The sequence below is a fragment of the Entelurus aequoreus genome, linkage group LG12 (assembly GCF_033978785.1).
Source record: "Entelurus aequoreus isolate RoL-2023_Sb linkage group LG12, RoL_Eaeq_v1.1, whole genome shotgun sequence".
Classification (NCBI taxonomy): Eukaryota; Metazoa; Chordata; class Actinopteri; order Syngnathiformes; family Syngnathidae; genus Entelurus; species Entelurus aequoreus.
Window position 1 is genome coordinate 35639781 of NC_084742.1, and position 20454 is coordinate 35660234.

At 40.8% G+C, this 20454-nt stretch overlaps 2 protein-coding genes across 2 annotated transcripts; both read right to left on the reverse strand.

The window, feature by feature from the left end:
• Window positions 1–1345: 1345 nt before the first annotated feature.
• emc4 (ER membrane protein complex subunit 4) lies at window positions 1346–6209 on the reverse strand. The gene is made up of 6 exons (XM_062065861.1): window positions 6085–6209; window positions 5567–5691; window positions 5382–5496; window positions 5167–5320; window positions 4933–5093; window positions 1346–1740 (listed from the first exon to the last, which is right to left on the reverse strand). The coding sequence occupies exons 2-6, from the start codon at window positions 5668–5670 to the stop codon at window positions 1705–1707; spliced, it is 570 nt and encodes a 189-aa protein (XP_061921845.1). The 5' UTR covers window positions 5671–5691; window positions 6085–6209; the 3' UTR covers window positions 1346–1704.
• Window positions 6210–6337: 128 nt separating this feature from the next.
• si:cabz01101003.1 (ubiquitin carboxyl-terminal hydrolase CYLD) lies at window positions 6338–17121 on the reverse strand. Its single transcript, XM_062065860.1, has 17 exons — window positions 16997–17121; window positions 16605–16770; window positions 14777–14891; window positions 14553–14710; window positions 14103–14474; window positions 13925–14030; window positions 12062–12516; window positions 11831–11996; window positions 11626–11767; window positions 11417–11539; window positions 10505–10596; window positions 10369–10432; window positions 10099–10291; window positions 9920–10028; window positions 8308–8426; window positions 8030–8237; window positions 6338–6909 (listed from the first exon to the last, which is right to left on the reverse strand). Exons 2-17 carry the CDS (start codon window positions 16764–16766, stop codon window positions 6725–6727), a joined length of 2769 nt encoding a protein of 922 aa, XP_061921844.1. The 5' UTR covers window positions 16767–16770; window positions 16997–17121; the 3' UTR covers window positions 6338–6724.
• Between the last annotated feature and the right edge of the window lie 3333 nt (window positions 17122–20454).

The following is a 20454-nucleotide window of genomic DNA, read 5'->3' on the forward strand; positions in this document are numbered from 1 at the left end:
TTCAACCGATACTGATATATACAGTCGTGGAATTAACACATTATTATGCCTGATTTGGACAACCAGGTATGGTGAAGATAAGGTCCTTTTTAAAAATATTAATAAAATAAAATAAGATGAATAAATTTAAAAAAAATTCTTGAATAAAAAAGAAAGTAAAACAAATAAAAACAGTTGCATAGAAACTAGTAATTAATGAAAATGAGTAAAATTAACTATTAAAGGTTAGTACTATTAGTGGACCAGCAGCACGCACAATCATGTGTGCTTACGGACTGTATCCCTTGCAGACTGTATTGATATATATTGATATATAATGTAGGAACCAGAATATTAAAAACAGAAAGAAACAACCCTTTTGTGTGAATGAGTGTGGATGGGGGAGGGAGGTTTTTTGGGTTAGTGCACTAATTGTAAGTGTATCTTGTGTTTTTTATGTTGGTTTAATAAAAATTAAAAAAAAGACGATACAGATAATAAAAAAAACGATACCGATAATTTCCGATATTACATTTTAAAGCATTTATCGGCCGATAATATCAGCAGGCCGATATTATCGGACATCTCTATTAAATATCTGTCCTTTCTCATCTATTTTGTACCGTTTGTTACTCTTGGTGTCTCCTTGCCGCTCAGGCAAATCATATTGTCTAAAAATGCATTTTCCCATCGACAACGTGACATTTGGCTCGCGCCGCAGTGTCGTAGAGCGCTTCGATTAGTGTGCGAGGAATATATATATATATATATATATATATAGTCGAGGTTTCTGTGGTTTATCCGTTATATACCGGGGTAGAGCGGAATATACGTTAGGTCAGGAGAAAACACAGAGGCTATATCATCCAAGCCTGTTTCGCAGGTTTTTAATTTTAAAAATAAAATAAAATCCAGACGAGCAGGGAAACCTGCGAGACAGGCTTGTAGGGATGATATAGCCTGTGTGTTTTTTCCTGACCTAACATATATATATATATATATATATACAGCCCGGCCAAAGTGTTTTTACCCAATGCAGCCCCCGCCCCCGAGTCAAAATGTTTAAGGACCCCTGATCTAACTGATGTGTGAGTGCTCTGCCATGTGACTACATTGGTGCATAATAAATATTGCAATCACTCCTTTCTTTCAAGTCCTTAATGATAACCAAAACATTGCATTAGACTAAAATAATCCAAGTAAAAAACTATGACACGCTTGCTCACCCCCGACAACATTCACGCACATAATAAAGACGTGCCATTAATTAATCTGATTCAAATAATTAATGATAGCTGGTTTAAAATAACACTGGAAATAATCCACACAAACACCTCAGACACCATTTGTTCAACAAGTAAACACATTTGAAATCAGTATGAATTTATTTCATTAGCACAAATGAGTATAAATTAGAAGAGGTTGATAAATTAAACAGGTTAGTGACATGTATGCTAAAATCATGACAAGAATGAACACAATTTCATCTCCATGTGAAGAGGATGTTTGCTCCCAAAACATGAAAGCAAAGCACAATGTTGGGCTTAAGTGGTGAAAATTGGTGCTGCTGAAAACAAAAAACACGGCAAAGGGGGTGAAAACAAAAAAGTGGCCGTGCAGAAAGCCTCGTTGCACATCCAGCTGTTCATTTATCACAAAAAAGGCTCGCCGTGATCATCACAGCAAAACCTCCATCTGTTGTACATTGCCAAAAATAGTGGCCATTCACAGGACCATACCTCCGCCCATGATCTCCATCCTCTGTGGGGAAGACACATTTACTTCAATTCAACAAACTAAATATATTTTTTGAATCAATTCAACAAACTTTTTTTTCATAACGAATGATGGATTCATTTCACGACACAATGTAAAATCTATGAAAGTTCTTGGCTATGGAGGTCTCTGCTCGACTGAATGGCAGCTTAAAGGCCTACTGAAAGCCACTACTACCGACCACGCAGTCTGATAGTTTATATATCAATGATGAAATCTTAACATTGAAACACGTGCCAATACGGCCGGGTTAACTTATAAAGTGCATTTTTAAAATTCCCGCCACACTTCCGGTTGAAAAACTCCTTTGGATATGATTTATGCGCGTGACGTCACAAAATCCACGGAAGTGGTTGGACCCCATCGAACCCGATACAGAAACCTCTTGTTTTCTTCGACAAAATTCCACAGTATTCTGGACATCTGTGTTGGTGAATCTTTTGCAATTTGTTTAATGAACAATGGAGGCTGCAAAGAAGAACGTTGTAGGTGGGATCGATCGGTGTATTAGCGGCTAAATACAATACTTACAGCAACACAACAAGGACTACTTACTACGCCTAGCCGATGCTTGCCGCCAAACCCACGGATGAAGTCCTTCGTCGCGCCGTAGATCGCTGGAACGCAGGTGAGCACGGCTGTTGATGGGAAGATGAGGGCTGGCTGGCGTAGGTGGAGCGCTAATGTTTTTATCATAGTTCTGTGAGGTCCGGTTGCTAAGTTGCTAAATTAGCCTTAGCGTCGTTAGCAACAGCATTGTTAAGCCTTACCAGGCTGAGAATTTTTAACCGTGTAGTTACATGTCCATGGTTTAATAGTATTGTTGATCTTCTGTCTATCCTTCCAGTCAGGGGTTTATTTATTTTGTTTCTATCTTCATTTGAGAACGATGCTATCACGTTAGCTCAGTAGCTAAGTGTGTCACCGATGTATTATCGTGGTGATAAAAGTCACTTTAAATGTCCATTTCGCGTTCTCAACTCTCATTTTCAAGAGGATATAGTATCCGAGGTGGTTTAAAATAAAAATCCGTGATCCACAATAGAAAAAGGAGAGAGTGTGGAATCCAATGAGCCAGCTTGTACCTAAGTTACGGTCAGAGCGAAAAAAGATACATCCATCACTGCCTCTCCAGTCCTTCACTGTAACGTTCCTCATCTACGAATCTTTCATCCTCGCTCAAATTAATGGGGTAATCGTCGCTTTGTCGGTCCGAATCTCTCGCTCCATTGTAAACAACGGGGAATTGTGAGGAATACTAGCTCCTGTGACGTCACGCTACTTCCGGTACAGGCAAGGCTTTTTTTATCAGCGAGCAAAAGTTGCGAACTTTATCGTCAATTTTCTCTACTAAATCCTTTCAGCAAAAATATGGCAATATCGCGAAATGATCAAGTATGACACATAGAATGGATCTGCTATTCCCGTTTAATAAAAAAAAATTCATTTCAGTAGGCCTTTAAAATGTCACTCATTATGCAAAAGGGGACTGTTTAATAAAGTTCTCCTGAGTGCCTATTTATGCGCACCGAATCTATGCACTCTCACACTTGTTTGCTCCACTTTTCACGACATGTGAAGGGAAAAAATCTTGCTCTTCATTGACATGACACTGTCTCAAAAGGAGCTAATTCTGTGTACACTCCCACCAAAGCAGGCAGGCTTCGCCACACATCTTGAAATAAAGCTATTCTATATCCGTCAGCCAGCAACAGAAGCGGGAGCTGTACTTCAAAGTGAAAACTTAGCTGGATGTTGCTGTTCATGCATGGAGGGATTGTAGCTCACATAGTGTTCCCTCCTGTAGCACACAATGTTATGTCGTATGTGATGTATGGCATTTATAATGTTTGATAAGTGCAGCATTTCATTGTATGTAAAAGGTGGATCAAGTACACAACATCGCTCTTTAGAGGCACGCACACTGTCTGAGACAGGTGTGGACAAACACAGCTTATCAGCATTAAGGCTACAGACACACACAATTCCCAGTATGGCTTACTAAAATAATTTTTAAACCGTTAAAATCCCTGCATCAAAGCTACATTTTTACACTTCTCTCCTTTCCTTATACTTCCAAATTTACTATTGCGGGACCTCCACAACTCAATGGATAGACAGAATATGGACAACTCAGTTTCAGACGATCTCCTATATTGGTCAAAAGCCCCTCATGTGAGTACAGGGTGCCATGTTCCACACCAGTTTAATTAGACATTTCTTTAATTGAAGAGTTTTTTTGACACGTAAACATGCCCTGTTGTGCAGCCTTGGGACGCTCCACTCGCCAAAAATGCGGGAAGCCTTTGCATCGCATCGGAAAAAAATTATGCAAAGTAAAGGTGAGCTAGGAAGGGTGCCAATGAATGACAACAGTAGTAACTTGCGCGAGATAAGCAAGCATACATACACACGGTAAACGTGGTATAGGGCACTCTCAGTAACGGTGAATTAATACATTTTGCCTGCATTAAAATTGCAACTTTTCTGCATGTGTCACCAGTAATCCAAACTAGCAAATATTGCGGTAAAAAGCAGAATTAGTTCAGTATTCAAGTATGATGATACTAAAATCAGGACGCCATGACTCGCCACAGCAAAACCTATACAAAATATTCAAAAAAACAAAAGTAAAAGCACAGGCATATATAGCGCAGTGATTACAAACAATACATTGGAGGCAGCTAACACACAAGTCATAATTTCTCCGTAATTGTTGGTCCAAAGCTAATGAAGATTTTGACACAATGAGGTTAATAAGTTGTTTTTTGGTTGTTCGTACATTTTTTTTTACTATTATTGCATCATCGGGAGCGCATTAGACAGCCCACTAAACACTGCATCAATGTTTACACGGGAGTACATCAAATACGGCCACAAAATTACCCTCAAATTATACTATTATGACAAGAAAGCATGTTTTATGGAAAGTTTAAGAGATGGAGTATGTTTAGAACTATAATTGGACTCATTATTTTCGTTTATTTCATCAAAAAAAGTAACGCCACTAACTCAATTGCATGCATCCGGTCCTGTTGTTTAGTTGGCCATACTCTCACTATACACAACTCTGATTGGAGGAATCGGGAGTATGACACCGAGTGGTAGAACCCAGTACTTCAACAGAGCTAAACAACGACATGACAAGCCTTTTGCTTTTTTCCATTGGAAGTCTACCTGAGGAGGTTCAATGAAAGCCAGCCAATCAGACGAGTGTGTGGGCAGCAGCCCCATTGATTGACACTTGTAGATGGCCAGCGCCGAGCCCAGCAGGTTGCCAACCAGGTAGACGAGACCCTGCAACCACTGCTGACTGGAGCTCTCCAACAGCTTGAAGGCTGCAACAAGACAGGGAAGAGGATGAGCTGGATATTTTCTTGTGTGTTCTTAAAAAGGTGTCGAGCTGCTCACTTGCAGACATGGACATGAGTGCCTGTATAGGCCTCCAGGCCATCATGCACACCATCATGATGGGGAAGATGGAGATGGTGTTTCCCGACATGTACATGATGAACAGGTTCATGGGGATCTGCTTTAGGGGTCCCAGGGCTACGTCCCAGCACCGCTGCAAGACAGGAGAACAGACCCACAGCATAGGGAACCACTTCACTATAATCCTAACTCACCTTCTCCACCAGGTTCTTGTCTGTCTCCTGGATGCTGGTGTCAGGGACCGGCTTCTCGGAATATCCGATTGGATAAATGACATCTCCTTGACCTCCCTGACGGTCGCCACGACACCTGGAGCGTAGAATCATCACGGTTACCTCAGCTCAGGTCATAGTGACAACAAATGTCTCTCTTGCTCAACCTGGTGTTGCCTAAACTCAGCTCCAGAGCCCACTTCATCCTCCTGGATGGAGCTCCTCCTCTTGTGGACAGAACTCCTCCTCCTTGTCCCCCCGGAGACGCCATGGCAACCAAGTGCAATGCGAGCTGAGGCGGTGAAGGATTAGAATACAAAATAAATGCAATGAAAACAAAACAAAGTATCTTGACCTGCTTGAAGGACGCAATTATGCAAAAAAACAGGACAAAGCTGTGAGCCCCTGTGAGCTCAACATAAACTATTCCTTGAACTAATTACCACTGCAAACAGTACTTGAACACTTTATTAACATTCTACTTGATCACTTCAAGCATCTTTGTTAGTCATGTGCGAGTGAAACTAGCATTGTAGCGACAATTAGCATTAGCTGCTAGCTAAAGCAATAACAATACATTCAGATTATCGAAACCAAAAGATAAAACAAATAACGTGTGTTGTGTTACAATATCCTTACTTTACCAAGAGACAAGCCACGAAATGTCACTTTTAAGTATTTTTACCTCGTTAAGAGTATCCAAAAACAAGCAACCGAGGGTTTTTGACGAGCACAGAAGTCAGTTGAAATTTATTCTCTACTTCCGGGCTCACGAGTCATGAGTTTGTTGTGTTGCGTCACTGTTGCCACCTAGTGGCGATTTAGAGACGTACTAAATTTTCAGTTCATTTTCGCTTATACTCATAAGCATCAGACAAACGAAATATTTTGACGTGGAAAAATCCAACATTTTTCTTTTTAATTTTAGAAATGAAAGTATTCAAGTTTGTACATCAGGGCTTACAGTAGCACACACAATTACCCAACTCTTATGGTAAGAAAATGCAGACTTCTAATAACTGGCTATTATAAAAAAAAACAATATACTCCCAATGAACAATTTGTAATATTGTAAGAGACAGATAAATATAATTTATAATTTGTTGTGCAACTGTAAACATAGTGCAAACATTTAAGACACATCCCGGCAGTGCAAACCAACTTGTAACAAGAACACACATAAAAAAAATTAAAATTCTTTGAACAGTGTGTTCAAAAATATATTTAAAAAATATTTTTGAATTAATTAAACTTAGAAGTGAGACATTGTTATGACCTTCTGACTTTTTTCATTGGGAATATGAAAAGACAACTGTTGCGAGAGGTCACTTGTAGAGGCTGAGTTCGGGGCTGTGGTAAAAGCACATGTACGAGTCACACAGCAGACGGCGAGCAGGTTCCTGTAAGGAGGCGGGGTCAACTCTGCTGAGCTCTTCCTGTGACAGGCTGAAGTAGCTGTCCACCTCCGGGCACGGCTTCACCAGGGGCACGTTGAAGCCATTCTCACCTCCTGGATGAAACCAAGTCTCAGTTGTTATCTGGTGATGGATGTTAAGTTAAAGTTCCTATGATTGTCACACACATACTGGGTGTGGTGGAATATGTCCTCTGCTAGAGATGTCCGTTTAATGGCTTTTTTGCCGATATCCGATATTGTCCAACTTTTAATTACCGATTCCGATATCAAACGATACCGATATATACAGTCGTGGAATTAACACATAATTATGCCTAATTTCGTTGTGATGCCCCGCTGGATGCATTAAAGGTTTTCCAAAATAAATCAACTCAAGTTATGGAAAAAAATGCCAACATGGCACTAACATATTTATTATTGAAGTCCCCCTGCAAGAGGTTCTGGGTATTTGTTCTGTTGTGTTTATGTTGTGTTACCATGCGGATGTTCTCCCGAAATGTGTTTGTCATTCTTGTTTGGTGTGGGTTCACAGTGTGGCGCATATATGTAACAGTGTTAAAGTTGTTTATACCACAACCCTCAGTGTGACCTGTATGGCTGTTGACCAAGTATGAATTGCATTCACTTGTGTGTGTGAAAAGCCGTAGATATTATGTGACTGGGCCGGCACGCAAAGGCAGTGCCTTTAAGGTTTATTGGCGCTCTGTACTTTTCCCTACGTCCGTGCACACAGCGGTGTTTTAAAAAGTCATAAATTCTACTTTTTGATACAGATACCGATAATTTTGTAACCGATACCAATAATTTCCGATATTACATTTTAAAGCATTTATCGGCCGATAATATCGTCAGTCCGATATTAACGGACATCTCTAAAGTACCAATGATTGTCACACACACACTAGGTGTGGCGAAATTATTCTCTGCATTTGACCCATCCCCTTGTTCACCCCCTGGGAGGTGAGGGGAGCAGTGAGCTGCAGTGTGCGCCACGCTCGGGAATCATTTGGTGATTTAACCCCCAATTCCAACCCTTGATGCTGAGTGCCAAGCAGGGAGGCAATGGGTCCCATTTTCTGCCAACTATCAGTCAGCCCCGCACTCGGTCAGAGACAAACACAGTTCCTTAGCATTAAAGATAAAGACACACAAAACGACATGTTCTCAGTAGGGCTTACTCCAAGCATTTTTAAGAAGTTATTTAACGTCTCACCTTTGCGGTCGGCCATGCTGTCAAAAAAGAGCCAATCAGAGGGCAGAGGCCCGTATTTGACAAAGCTGACGTAATGGCTGGTCTCGATGCATGTCACAGCGAAGAGAACCATCTTCTGGCGGGCACAGTTCTTCGGGCCGATCAATGCCCCTTCGGGGATGCTAAGCTCGACTGGGGAGTGGGAGCCTCGCATCTTGTGACCGTGGACCTGATGAAAAACAAAACGTACTTGAAGGTCTTATGAGCTGAGCCGTGCTAACTGCTTGGGCATGGAGTACCTGAGTGTTGCAGGTGTGACAGTACTGTTTGAGATGTCCAGGCGTTATGTCTTCATCTCCATAACACTCCACACACTCCCAGTGGGCGACCGCCTGACAGATGCTGCACTGCCTCAATGCTAGACACAAAGGACAAGCATCTTCAGTCACCCAAGAAAATGGAGCCATTTTACCCAAAGCGTAGTGGGGAAAATGCTTCGTAGGACACACTAGCATACATAAAATACAGATACCATTTAAGTTTTCTAATCAATGTCTTGCTAGGTCTTAAAGGTGCCCTGGCAAAAAGGTTTCACTTGCTGGCGGTCATGTTTTTCAACCAATCTTCTGACTGTACGGACTTGATCCTGTCAAATGTGTCACCAAATTTAGTGGTGAGTCGGTAAAATACAATAAAGTAAAAGTGAATGCCTAATGCAGTGCATGTGTGAGAAATTTCGAGTAAGCCTTAATAGTAACAGCGCCACTGTATTGTGTCCTTGTCAGAATCAAACTTGTGCAAAATTACTCATTGAATTGAGAAGGTCATCACAAATTCCAATTAAGCTCCATGAATTTAATTTGTTGTTGCAAGCAGGAGGTAGACTCCCTCCATCCATTTTCAATTACCATTGCATTTTCAATTAAAGGAAGTTGAATTGAACTTTCATGACAGTCCAGTTGATAATTGTTGTGTATCACACTTTTTTACATATTTCATAAAGATATTTTTACTATTTAAATATTATATTTTAATTACTCAAATGTTTTTCATCACCAATTAAGAATAAAAGTATTTTCAGTGAAAAAAAAATGTTGATTTTTTGTATTATAACTTTCAAATGATGGAAAACGGTGGATAAATACTACATTTCCCAGAATGCTTTATTTCATAAAAGTATTCAAAATGAAGGAAATGTGTGTTAAATGTAAGTGTTTGTATAGTAATTTTTTTTGTATTTAAAAGGGGACTTTTTGGGAAATTTTGCCTATTGTTCACATTCATTATGAAAGACATGACGATGGATGGATTTTTTTAAATGCATTGTAAATATTGAATAAATGTAAATAAATGTCCGCTTAGAGCGGAGCGCAACTATTTTGCCCATAAAACCCACTAAATAACCATTCCAAAAGCGCCAACAATACTCCATTTACATTTCGTGACTTGAATATTCACCAAGTGTTGGTGATATTGTTATAATGAGCACTAACGCAGACAAAGTATTTATAGCGGCGACGTGATCACTTCCGATGTGTGCCTATTTTTTACATCATCGAGTGGTCTGCCGTTTCCTTGCTTCCATGCTTCCTGGAAGTTGATTGTAGATCATAATTCACGCATCTCAGCTAAAAAGTAGATGGCTGAGGATATAATCCGACAAGTTGGGACACTTTGACAGCCATTGAGGACCTGGAACTGGCGAGAACAACACGAAAAGCGCTTGTTTCCCAATTCTTATTTGAAATTTGGAATTCTGATAATAGTACATACAGGCAGCAAAGAATGGGTGCAGATTTTGAAAAATGTTCACCTTTTTGTGTGCAGCGGTTTAGGAGTAGAAGAGTTTGCTCATACACACAAAAACCTCTAAACTAAAGACATTTGAAATAGGACACAATTGTCAGTTACTGTCGTCCAGCAGGTCTGTGATGTCCAGGCATAGGGTGGGCAAGATGGCATCAAACATCTTAAAGTCCTTCCCAAAGCGAGGCATGAGAAGTAAGAGGCTGGATGGAGCCTGCGGTGGAGGTCAAACAAGAGGTTTCAGAAGTTATGAGGGTCTGCTTGGAAGCATCGGGTTCGCTCACCTCCGCAAACTTGAGGCTGGCGTGGAGGAATGATGACTCCAGCAGGGCTTGCACACTTGCCACTCTCATGCGGTTGAATAGTGGTGAGGGCAACAAAACGGGGGACTTTTTGGGGGAGGACGGCGAGGAGGCAGGAGTGTGAGGCGGAAAGAGCTGGTAGAGGTGACACTCCTGCTGCTTTTGAGTCATTGACCTGGGTGAGGAAATAAAAATGAGAAGGTGAAGAAAAACACGAGAAAGAGAACAAGGAGGAAGTATGTACGACATCACCTGATCTTGAGGAGCGGCTCGACTCGGAGGAGCTGGAAGAGCTTGTTGAGGAACTCTTCCGGATCTGGACAAGCATAAAAGACGAGCGGCGTGACGACATTCCTCAGGTGGATCGCACGGCGCTAAGCTCACATACCTTTTTCTTGGTTGGTGAAGCCTGCGTTTTTGTTGGCTGCCTCCAGCAGTCGCCTCAAGGCCATGGTCTTACTGGCACACACGTAGCCGTACCTTAAAGAAGCCATTGTCAACAAAACATCATCATACAGACATGACACTTTCTCTTCTCCTGCTGAAAAGCTGCACATAAAAGGGCAAAACACCTCACTTTGACTTTAGGATTTTTGGCAGAATCCCCACCAAATTTGGTCCACACATTTATGGGACTAAACATTGGTTGAAAAACATAGCCGCCATCAAGCAAAACATCTTTACAGGGGCACCTCAGGAACATTAGCAACTAAACAATTTCTTCCCTCAGGCCATAAGACTTTTGAACGCATCATAATAATCCCCTCAATTCCCCCCAAAAACGGATTAACTCGCAAGAATATAAAGACAATATAACATACCGGTACATCAATAAACGTGGATTCATATGCAAAAGTGCAATATATTTAACTGTATCTAGATATAAATACATCTATTTATTTATATCTGCACATTATTGCTCTTTTATCCTGCACTACAATGAGCTAATGCAACAAAATTCCGTTCTTATCTGTACTGTAAAGTTTAAATGTGAATGACAATAAAAGGAAGTCTAAGTCTAAATGTCCATAAGTCATTGACCACTTGTCTAATGATTACAAAACTCCTTTTTACTGTACCATACATTTTTGGTACTATACAGTAGTATTGTACTGAAATACACGGTTCTACTGTACTGTATTACATGTATGCTAGCATGTCTTCCAAAGCATTTTGGCCACAACCCATAGGGGGCAATACAAACCCGCATGGTGTATTTTGTCCAAGTGACACATGTGTGTGTCATTGTCAAAAGCATGCACAAAGTCTTTGATTTTGAAAAGTGAAAGGATGCTAGTACCTGCGCAGGGGATTAACAATTTCGCAGCGTAGCAGGTCTTGCGCTTGCTTGGAGCTCTGGTCTTCTTTCTCCTCCGACGGCCAAAACAACAACCAGTCTGCTGAGCCACAGCAGGCGAAGAGGCTGCACACAGCAAGACGCCACAAGACAAACATGAGACATCATGCATCCCAAAAAGATCTCTGAAAAACAGGACATAAACGCAGCACCTGAAGAGCGTGGCATCCAGGTAGCAGGAGTTGAGGTGACCCTGAATGCCTCTCTTCCAGCCCTGATAAAGCTCCTTGACTTTATCGCTTTCCAAAGGAGGCGTATGGTCCTCCACGCGCTCGCTGCCCCACTCTGCGAAAGCTACCAATGCACAGAAAGATGTTTGAACTCTCTTCTCTGACACACAACACACAAACTAATCACCTATGGAGTTGCAGCGCTCCACTTGATTGACACGGGCTTCAGGAGCAGGGAATCTGGAGTCCCGCCTGCAGTTAGAGAGCTTGACGAAGAGCCCCTTGTTAGGCGGGCAGCGGAAGTAGCGTTCCCCAAGGTAACTGCCGTCCGTTTCTGCCGCCATCTCCTGGTCCTGGGTAGTAAAGCACACACATGAAACATCTGGCCTAAATGAGGAGCTTTGCCATAAAAACATACCAGCTCGATGCCTGCCACCACCTCAGGATACCCATTAAAGTTTCCAATCCAGCGAATCACCCCATAAAGGGGCGGGTCGTTCACTTCCACCATGGAGCCCACCTCCAGGGTCTCCCCGCTCTCCCTCGCTGCCTCATCGACGTCTTCCAACATGGGCGGTGAGGGTAGGCTACGTGGGCCATTTGTGGGATCCACTGCAGTGACCGCCGGCTTGGGAGGCGGCGAAGGAAGGAAATTGTGGACCAACTTGGGGGGGGTCGGCGGCGGAGGAACAAGTTTCAGGTTTTTTTTGTATGGCGGCATCAGGGCAACTCGAGGGGCGGGCGTGGGTGCTGAGGCATGTTTGGTAGTGGGTGGGGCGGGCGTGGGTGCTGCGGCACGTCTGGTAGTGGGTGCCGAGGTGTTCAAAATGGATTTCAGGACTTGGGGAGGAGAGATTTTCGGCTGCTGGGACTCTGGGGAGTGTAGAGCACAGAAGTCAGCGAGAAAACAAATGAGGACATTATGCAGATGAATAGTAGGGATGCAACGATAAACCAGTTTTACCATTAACCGCGATTAAAAACGTCATGGTTACTTAATAGCAAAGGCTCCACCACAGTGTGTGTTTCAGTCCTCCTCGCTCACTACATATGCTGGTATGTTCTTTTCATCATAACTTGCCCAAAACGAAAACAAAGTTACACTAACGGTGCATGTGCCTATCGAAAGACATGCTAGTATGCTACATTAGCTTAAAATGGAAGCAGGGCACAGTAGTGAAGTTGTCTCCAAAAAAAAGTTGTCCGAAAAAAGCTAAGGGCAGTGTGGGAACATTTCGGTTACTTAAAAAAATAAGTTATTGAAGACTATGGCTCACACATTTGCAGCACCTGCCAGAAGAAATTCTGCGGTTAAATGCTCTAAAACGTCCATTATGGTGCAGCATTTGCGGGATCACTACCAAGCTTTACACGCCAAAGTAAAGGTAAGGCATAATAGCTGAGTTAAACTATGTAAGTAGCAAGTTACTTCATTAAGAATTAAGTTAACTATACAGGTGTCACTTACAATCAGTAGCTTAGTGTTGAGTCAGTTCAGTGTAAACAAACAGCAACAGGTCATTCCGTGACCGTTTAATGTTAGAGATTGCCTCTTCCTGTCTGTGTTGAATAAACTATAGGCAGTGTAAAACACTAACATAACAATAGGAGAGTGTAGAACATCACTATGCCATGGGATCATAGATATGTTCATTCAAGTTGTTATTAACACAGCATAAACTAGATGATTAACAATGTATGAATAGGCATGAAAGAGTTGATGACAATAACACTTTTTGCTCAAAAAGGTTCATTATGTCTTATTGTTCATATACTTTTCAAACGTTCTTGTAATCAGACAATATTTTCGGTATATTAAATGGAATCTTATTTTTTAGGTAAAAATTCCATCCAATATACCGAAAATATTGTCTGATTACAAGAACATTTGAAATGTACTTGAGTTTATTACTCACAGGATCAACATTTCCCCTGGGGGATCAATAAAGTTAATTGTAAACTTATATCAATAATACATTTATTAAATCAATAATAGAATATTAATAATACTTTTTGTTTATTGTTATCCATCCATCCGTTTTCTACCGCTTGTCCCGTTCATCATTTATTTTACTGTCATTACGTTATTATTCTTTCCGACAGTAATAAATACCACATTCAAATCTCTAAGAAATTAGTAGGATTTTATAAATTTTTTGTTGTGAAATGATTCAATGCATAATAATTGTGGAACCGTGATTATTTCCCAGATTATAATCTTAGTCAAAATCTATAATCGTTGCATCACTAACAACAAAAAATCATGATATGGAGGTGCCACCTGGGGTAACATCCGATGCTGGAAGCAGTTTTCCATACGCAGGATAAGGAATTTGACACAACCTCTCTCCTCCATAATGTCCATCCCAGTCGCCAGTCGGAGTGTCCTAGGACAGAATTCCAAGTTTTTGACACGCTGCTTGACATTAAACGTGTTTGAAAGCAATGAAGGTACTGACCAGCAGGACGCCCACATAAGTCCCAGATGAAGACCGAGCAGGCAAGGGACCACAGAAGCGCACCTCTCCGCTCACAGCAGTGCCCTCCTGGGATATACTCACCCGTTGTCCCACACTCAGTGTTGCCGCAGACGCCTGCTCGGTCGCTCTGGGGAGGAAATCCAGCGACTGGGGCTGAAGATCAAGGTGGCTGTGACTCCTGTTCACGGTACGGCGATGGTGGACACTGTGGCGGAGCTGACGCGGCCGTTGTTGGCCATCTAGGTTGCGGTTTCGGTATTTCCATTTTATGTGGCTGATCGGGACGAAGATGAGGCTTCCGTCCGAGCTGGTGTAGAGATTGTTGGCGATGTCTTTGTTCGCTGCGGAGCCCTTCAGCCAACACGGTATTATCATTAATAACCCTTCTCCACAAAACAAGATCTAAAAGTTTTCAGACGTTGACTTTACCAAGAGCTGCACCCCAAAGAAATGAGCTCTGCTCTCTTGGGTCAGAGGCCCGAAATATTTGAGCTCAGCCTCCGAATAGTCGTCCCCTGGGCCAGTTTGGGCCCACAGGTGGGTGCCGATGGGCAGACTGGCCAAGTCGAGCAGTTTTTGAGGATCTCCTGAAAACAACAAAATCTCACAATAAATAAAGTAAACCCCACCTCCATTGCCTTTTAATGGCTTACTTAGTAGTTTTAGGCGAGTCTCTGGTTCCACAGGCTCCAACAGGCCAACACAGTCATCTGGTACCTCCTGCAGAACACTTCTCGCCACTGTCGCAGTAATGGCCTTTTCCAGCACCTGTTCAGTTCAGTTCCAGTTAATTTCGAACATGCATACGTAAGGGTGTAACGATACGTGTATTTGTATTGAACCGTTTCGGTACGGGGGGTTCGGTTCAGTTCGGAGGTGTACCGAACGAGTTTCCACACAAACATATTAAGTAGTGCACTGCACGGACGGACATAAGTAGCGTACCGCACGTTGTGTAAACAATGCGCACCGAGGCACAACTCACGGCATGCTGGTGTAACGCAGGTGTCAAATACATACTTTTGCGAAAACTATTAGGCTCTCGCTACTACTCTTTGTCATGTGACTAGGGAGAGCGCGCGGTCCAATCAGCTGTGCTTATAAGCCGGTAGCAGGAAGTGGCCAGTAGACAGGACGTGATGGGAGACAGATTGTATTTCTGCTCGAGGTAGGTTTTTATTCTCGTTTTCACCCGAAATATTGTGCTGACGGGATTCTAAACTAAATGCCTATTTGTTAACTTTATAGAGCCGACTAGCAGCACCGGATTTTTTGTCATTAAGCTGTGTGTGACTGTAGAAGCGGAGTTGGTGAGTCAAGGTTTATGAAAATATATTAGTCTTTCTTCCATTGTTTCATTGCAACAGTCTTTGTGGCATATTTCTCAATCGTCCATATACAAGGTCTATGACTTGAACCAATGATAACTATTGTGTATTGAATGTACTTTTGAATGTGTTTGATAATAAGCACGTTTAGTGCACTGACCGAATTGTATAGGTCATATTTATGCTGCTAATTGTTATTTTAGCACTTTATTGCATTATTGTGATTCTGACATGTATGTGGATTTATATTGTACAATATTGAGGAAAAAACTAGAACCTGTTCTGAATACTTAATAATGCAATTAGTGTTATTTAATGAAGATATTCGATTTGTGTACACATTGATTTATAAGGATGGTCCTGGTTCTTACACAGGCCAGGCTTCTCTTTATGATGGCAAGCTAAGGAAAAAAAGCATCTAGTCCAAGGATCGTTCTTGGGAGATTCCAGCCAGGAACCCCACCCCCTGTACTGTCTGGGCTGGTAGGAGGCTCTCGAGCCAACCCTTTACACATTTTCACCCTTAACCGCAGCACATGGACTGTACTGCTTTACTCTCCAAAACCTTTCTCCAAGAACTGTATTATCTGAGCTGAGATTTAAACAAGATCCAGAGACACTAAATAATTGAATTGGAACACACAGAGCTATTTCTATTTTTGGGCAGAATTATTATAGTGTTCCCAACGTTAAAAGGATAAAGCCATTGTTTACAATTTTGGTAAATAAATAACCAAAAAAATGTATACTTTGTTGTTTTCTTACTGTACCGAAAATGAACCGAACCGTGACCTCTAAACCGAGGTACGTACCGAATCTACATTTTTGTGTACCGTTACACACTTATGCATACGGTACAATGTAATGCAGCACACATCTCCAATTGTTTCATGACAGCACGTCCGAAAAGGAGTAGGAGGAAGCAGAGCTTATTTAATCCTACCCCTTTTCATACCATAGCAATTTTATCCAATGTCCTTGTTCTCTGTAACAGAACAGTGAACTAATAAATAAATAATATACCGATAGTAAGCAAACAAATATTAAATACATAAATAATCTTTGTCTCAATCTGTGTTCAACTATTTTATTGGGAACTTACCCTGACTAGTTCAAAGCAGTTTGAATGTAACACGTCGCACATATTTAGTACCTTTATAAAGACGAACTCTGAATTTTTGGAAGGCTTCTCCTCACACATGGTCCCCCGCTGCAGGCAGATGGTACCTTCCAAGCGGCTCTGGACAAGCTGGTTGGTCGAAATTAAGGACACTTTCCGGAGTCCTGTCCGTCTAAGGCCATTGGATCCTGACATGTTGCTTTAATCATGAAACGAAATAAAAAGTCGGCATTTTAATGTAATAATGGAGTGAACTTGAGTCGTTAACACGTTAAAACCCTGGCAATGGCGGCAAAAGACCACATTCAACCTGTCGTCGTTTATGTTTAGCGTTAAGCGCGGGCTTCGCTTGTGACAACAAAGTGTTATCCGAGCGATAACTTCAAAGAACAATTACGTGGACGAGAAAAAGAGGTCAATCTTACCGACTTTATAATAAAGGGACTCGAATTAAGCTGAAGTCAAGAACTCCCATAACAAACCGAACAGCAAAGCCGGAAGCGGACAAACTGACGGGAGCGTCAACCAATGGGAAATCACGAAAGTTCAGTAGCCAATGAGGTTGAACGTAGGCGTTTCTTTTTAAGCTTCCTTTTTTGAATGGCAACTGTAAAAATACAGTTTAAATACCTCTAACAACCAAAAAGCTGTGAAAACTATGATGCTGTGCTCCAAATTTGGATTATTTACGGAACTTGTTTGAGTTTATGGCTTTACACATATATATAATTTGCATTTTTCTTTAGTTGCTTTATTGAGTTGTGGCGCTGTTTTGTACTGTTTTTGTACTGTTTCTGTACATGTTTTGATTTTTTTTGCTTATATGTTAATGTTGTAAATGTTGAATACTATAAATAAAGGTTTAAAACAATTTTTAAAAAATTGATTAAATTACATTAAAAACAATTATAATACAGTTTATGAGATAGATCCTTAAATTATTTAAATCAAATCCAGCTTGGACGCCACTAAATTTGTGGCGCAAAAGGCAATTTTTAGAACGTAAAATTAAAACACACCTCTTGATTTTACATCAAAACAACCACAAACTATTTTCCGCACCTTTGATTGATTGATGAGACTTAGTAGGTTGCACAGTGCAGTACATATTCCGTACAATTGACCACTAAATGGTAACACCCGAATACGTTTTTCAACTTGTTTAAAGGCCTACTGAAATGAATTTTTTTTATTTAAACGGGGATAGCAGATCCATTCTATGTGTCATACTTGATCATTTCGCGATATTGCCATATTTTTGCTGAAAGGATTTAGTAGAGAACATCGACGATAAAGTTCGCAACTTTTGGTCGCTGATAAAAAAAAGCCTTGCCTGTACCGGAAGTAGCGTAACGTCGCAGGTTGAAGGGCTCCTCACATTTCCCCATTGTTTACACCAGCAGCGAGAGCGATTCGGACCGAGAAAGCGACGATTACCCCATTAATTTGAGCGAGGATGAAAGATTTGTGGATGAGGAACGTTAGAGTGAAGGACTAGAGTGCAGTGCAGGACGTATCTTTATTCGCTCTGACCGTAACTTAGGTAAAAGGGCTCATTGGATTCCACACTTTCTCCTTTTTCTATTGTGGATCACGGATTTGTATTTTAAACCACCTCGGATACTATATCCCAGAGGTGGGACCAAGTCATTGCTTTGCAAGTCACAAGTAAGTCTCAAGTCTTTGCCCTCAAGTCTCGAGTCAAGTCCCGAGTCAAGACAGGCAAGTCCCGAGTCAAGTCCAAAGTCAAGACTGGAAAGTCTCAAGTCAAGTCACAAGTCCTGCATTTTGAGTTTCGAGTCCTTTCAAGTCCTTTTAACCACAGACTAATATTTTTACACAGATTGTGTATGCTTTTAAACCGCTGTATTTATTTATTAAAACAAGTGCATTTGAAATAGCAGGAAAGAAAATAGTACTGACATTGCAATTCATAATAGCACTATTAACCAGTCATTTTAATAGTTTAAACAATTTTAAACATTTAACTCATTCCTTTACAGAATAAACACATTTGCAAAAACAAGTGCAACTGTACTTATTTGTACAAAAGTGTTAACATTGTATTTCCATGGCATATTGCATTGTAACTAGTTCCACAGCAGTTTATATCCTGTTCTTACCTTATCTCATTGATCTCATCTCATACTGTATGTGTGTTGATGTGTGCGTACACATGAAAAACATAACAAATACATGAACATAACAATGAACAGAGTTGTACTTTTTAGATGTCAGGGCCCTATGCAAAATGTACACATATTCTTAATATAGTATATATTTTAACTGACCTTTATTTGACTATGTTTGTCTTTTTGTAGGTGACTAAAATATGTGGTGCTGCTGACCGCCGTCTAACGTTATGTTACTGTGTGTGATACATTGACTAACGTAACGTTATGTGTAGGTACCTCATGCAACCCTGCTTTAAAAATCACTTGACAAAAAGTATGAATAAGGTAGCAAACTGCAGTGGACGCAACATATTGCCGTGTTTGAAATGACGTTATAACCATAAACATCTTATAAGTAGACGCAATATTGGTTGCTGTGACGCGAGCAATTTGCATCTTGAAGTGGTGATGAGGAGCCGGCGAGCAGCCTAAACTGACAGTTGACAGGTAGAAAACAAAGATGCCGGGCTGGTGTTCAGCGTTTCCCTGCTCAAATGAGCGGACTGTTGAAAATAGGAATCGGGGGATTACTTTTCACAAGTAAGATTTAACATTAATGTACTATTGGTTGTATTTTATGAAAATAACATTACCACAGAGTTGAGAAGGAGCAAAGATCTTCAATATTTGTATGTGAAAATCACAAATAAATCTTCTGGGGGAGGATGACGCCCCTACAGGGGTTTGGTTTACAAACTTTCTGCCCCACCTAAAACAAAATTCACCAGCCGCCATTGATTATGATGCATTCTCATTTTAGGCAAAATATAAGACAATACTTTCTTAACAGTATAATTGTAACCAGGAATAAGTCTTCAAGTAACAATATTCAAATACTAACATTGTTGGGTAAAACAGAATTTGGTTTTATTCTGAATCCAGTGAAACAGATTGGTGGTTTTAGCTGATATAAAGACTTTCAGGTGTTTATATATGTTTAAGTATTTGGCAGACGCTTTTAACCAAAGCGACATACATAAAAAATACATATATAACAATCACTGTAAACATGATCATTTAAGGGAAGAATGTAATACAAAATATCAATACAAAGTGTCACGACAGAATAAACTCTGCTGCTGCAGCAACAGAGATACGGTCTATAAGATATATAGATATCTAATGTATTCATACATTGTTTATGTAGCATGTATATATAACGTAATCATATTGTTTCTTCAATTTAAAAATAGCTGACCGTTTTTCCCCCCTTCTCTGGGATTATATTCCCAGTTTAAATCTCGGACGTCTAGTCATTTATAGCGTATAAGAATATTCTATTACTGTTAAGCAAACTATGAATAATAAAACATGTGTCCGTTATCATAGCTACACGTATGACAAAAAAGTGCGTGAAAATCAGTGGTATTCAGTGAGGTAAAATGAATTAAATGCGTTGACAGTTCATTGCTCCTGCCAAATGAATTGCACTGAGTGGAGCGGATCACCACTCCAAGATGGCGGCCCCGCGTCTCGTCTGCGCCAGTAGGCAGTAGCGCTCGATGCTGTGTACCCTTATAAGATGTCTATGGTTATAACGTTAGCAGTGAGTTTACAGCCTCACTGATTTAACTACACAGCAAATAAAAGTCATGTTACTTAGCCAATAAACGTTATCTTACATTCAAAACGTACCCTTCTTTGTGCAACTTCAAATGTCGAACGAAGTTGGAAGTTGTTGCGTCTCCGTCTGTAATATTCGAACTGCG

What these genes read in the sequence shown, in the direction of transcription:
- emc4 (XM_062065861.1), bottom strand. Translation starts at nt 5,670, where the DNA reads ATGGCGTCTCCGGGGGGACAAGGAGGAGGAGTTCTGTCCACAAGAGGA. An exon ending in CTGAGTTTAGGCAACACCAG is followed by an intron (nt 5,497 to 5,566) that starts GTTGAGCAAGAG and finishes TCTACGCTCCAG; the next exon opens with GTGTCGTGGCGACCGTCAGG. An exon ending in ACTCATGTCCATGTCTGCAA is followed by an intron (nt 5,094 to 5,166) that starts GTGAGCAGCTCG and finishes GTCTTGTTGCAG; the next exon opens with CCTTCAAGCTGTTGGAGAGC.
- si:cabz01101003.1 (XM_062065860.1), bottom strand. Translation starts at nt 16,766, where the DNA reads ATGTCAGGATCCAATGGCCTTAGACGGACAGGACTCCGGAAAGTGTCC. An exon ending in TGGTGGCAGGCATCGAGCTG is followed by an intron (nt 11,997 to 12,061) that starts GTATGTTTTTAT and finishes TTTACTACCCAG; the next exon opens with GACCAGGAGATGGCGGCAGA. An exon ending in GAGCCGCTCCTCAAGATCAG is followed by an intron (nt 10,292 to 10,368) that starts GTGATGTCGTAC and finishes TTCCTCACCCAG; the next exon opens with GTCAATGACTCAAAAGCAGC.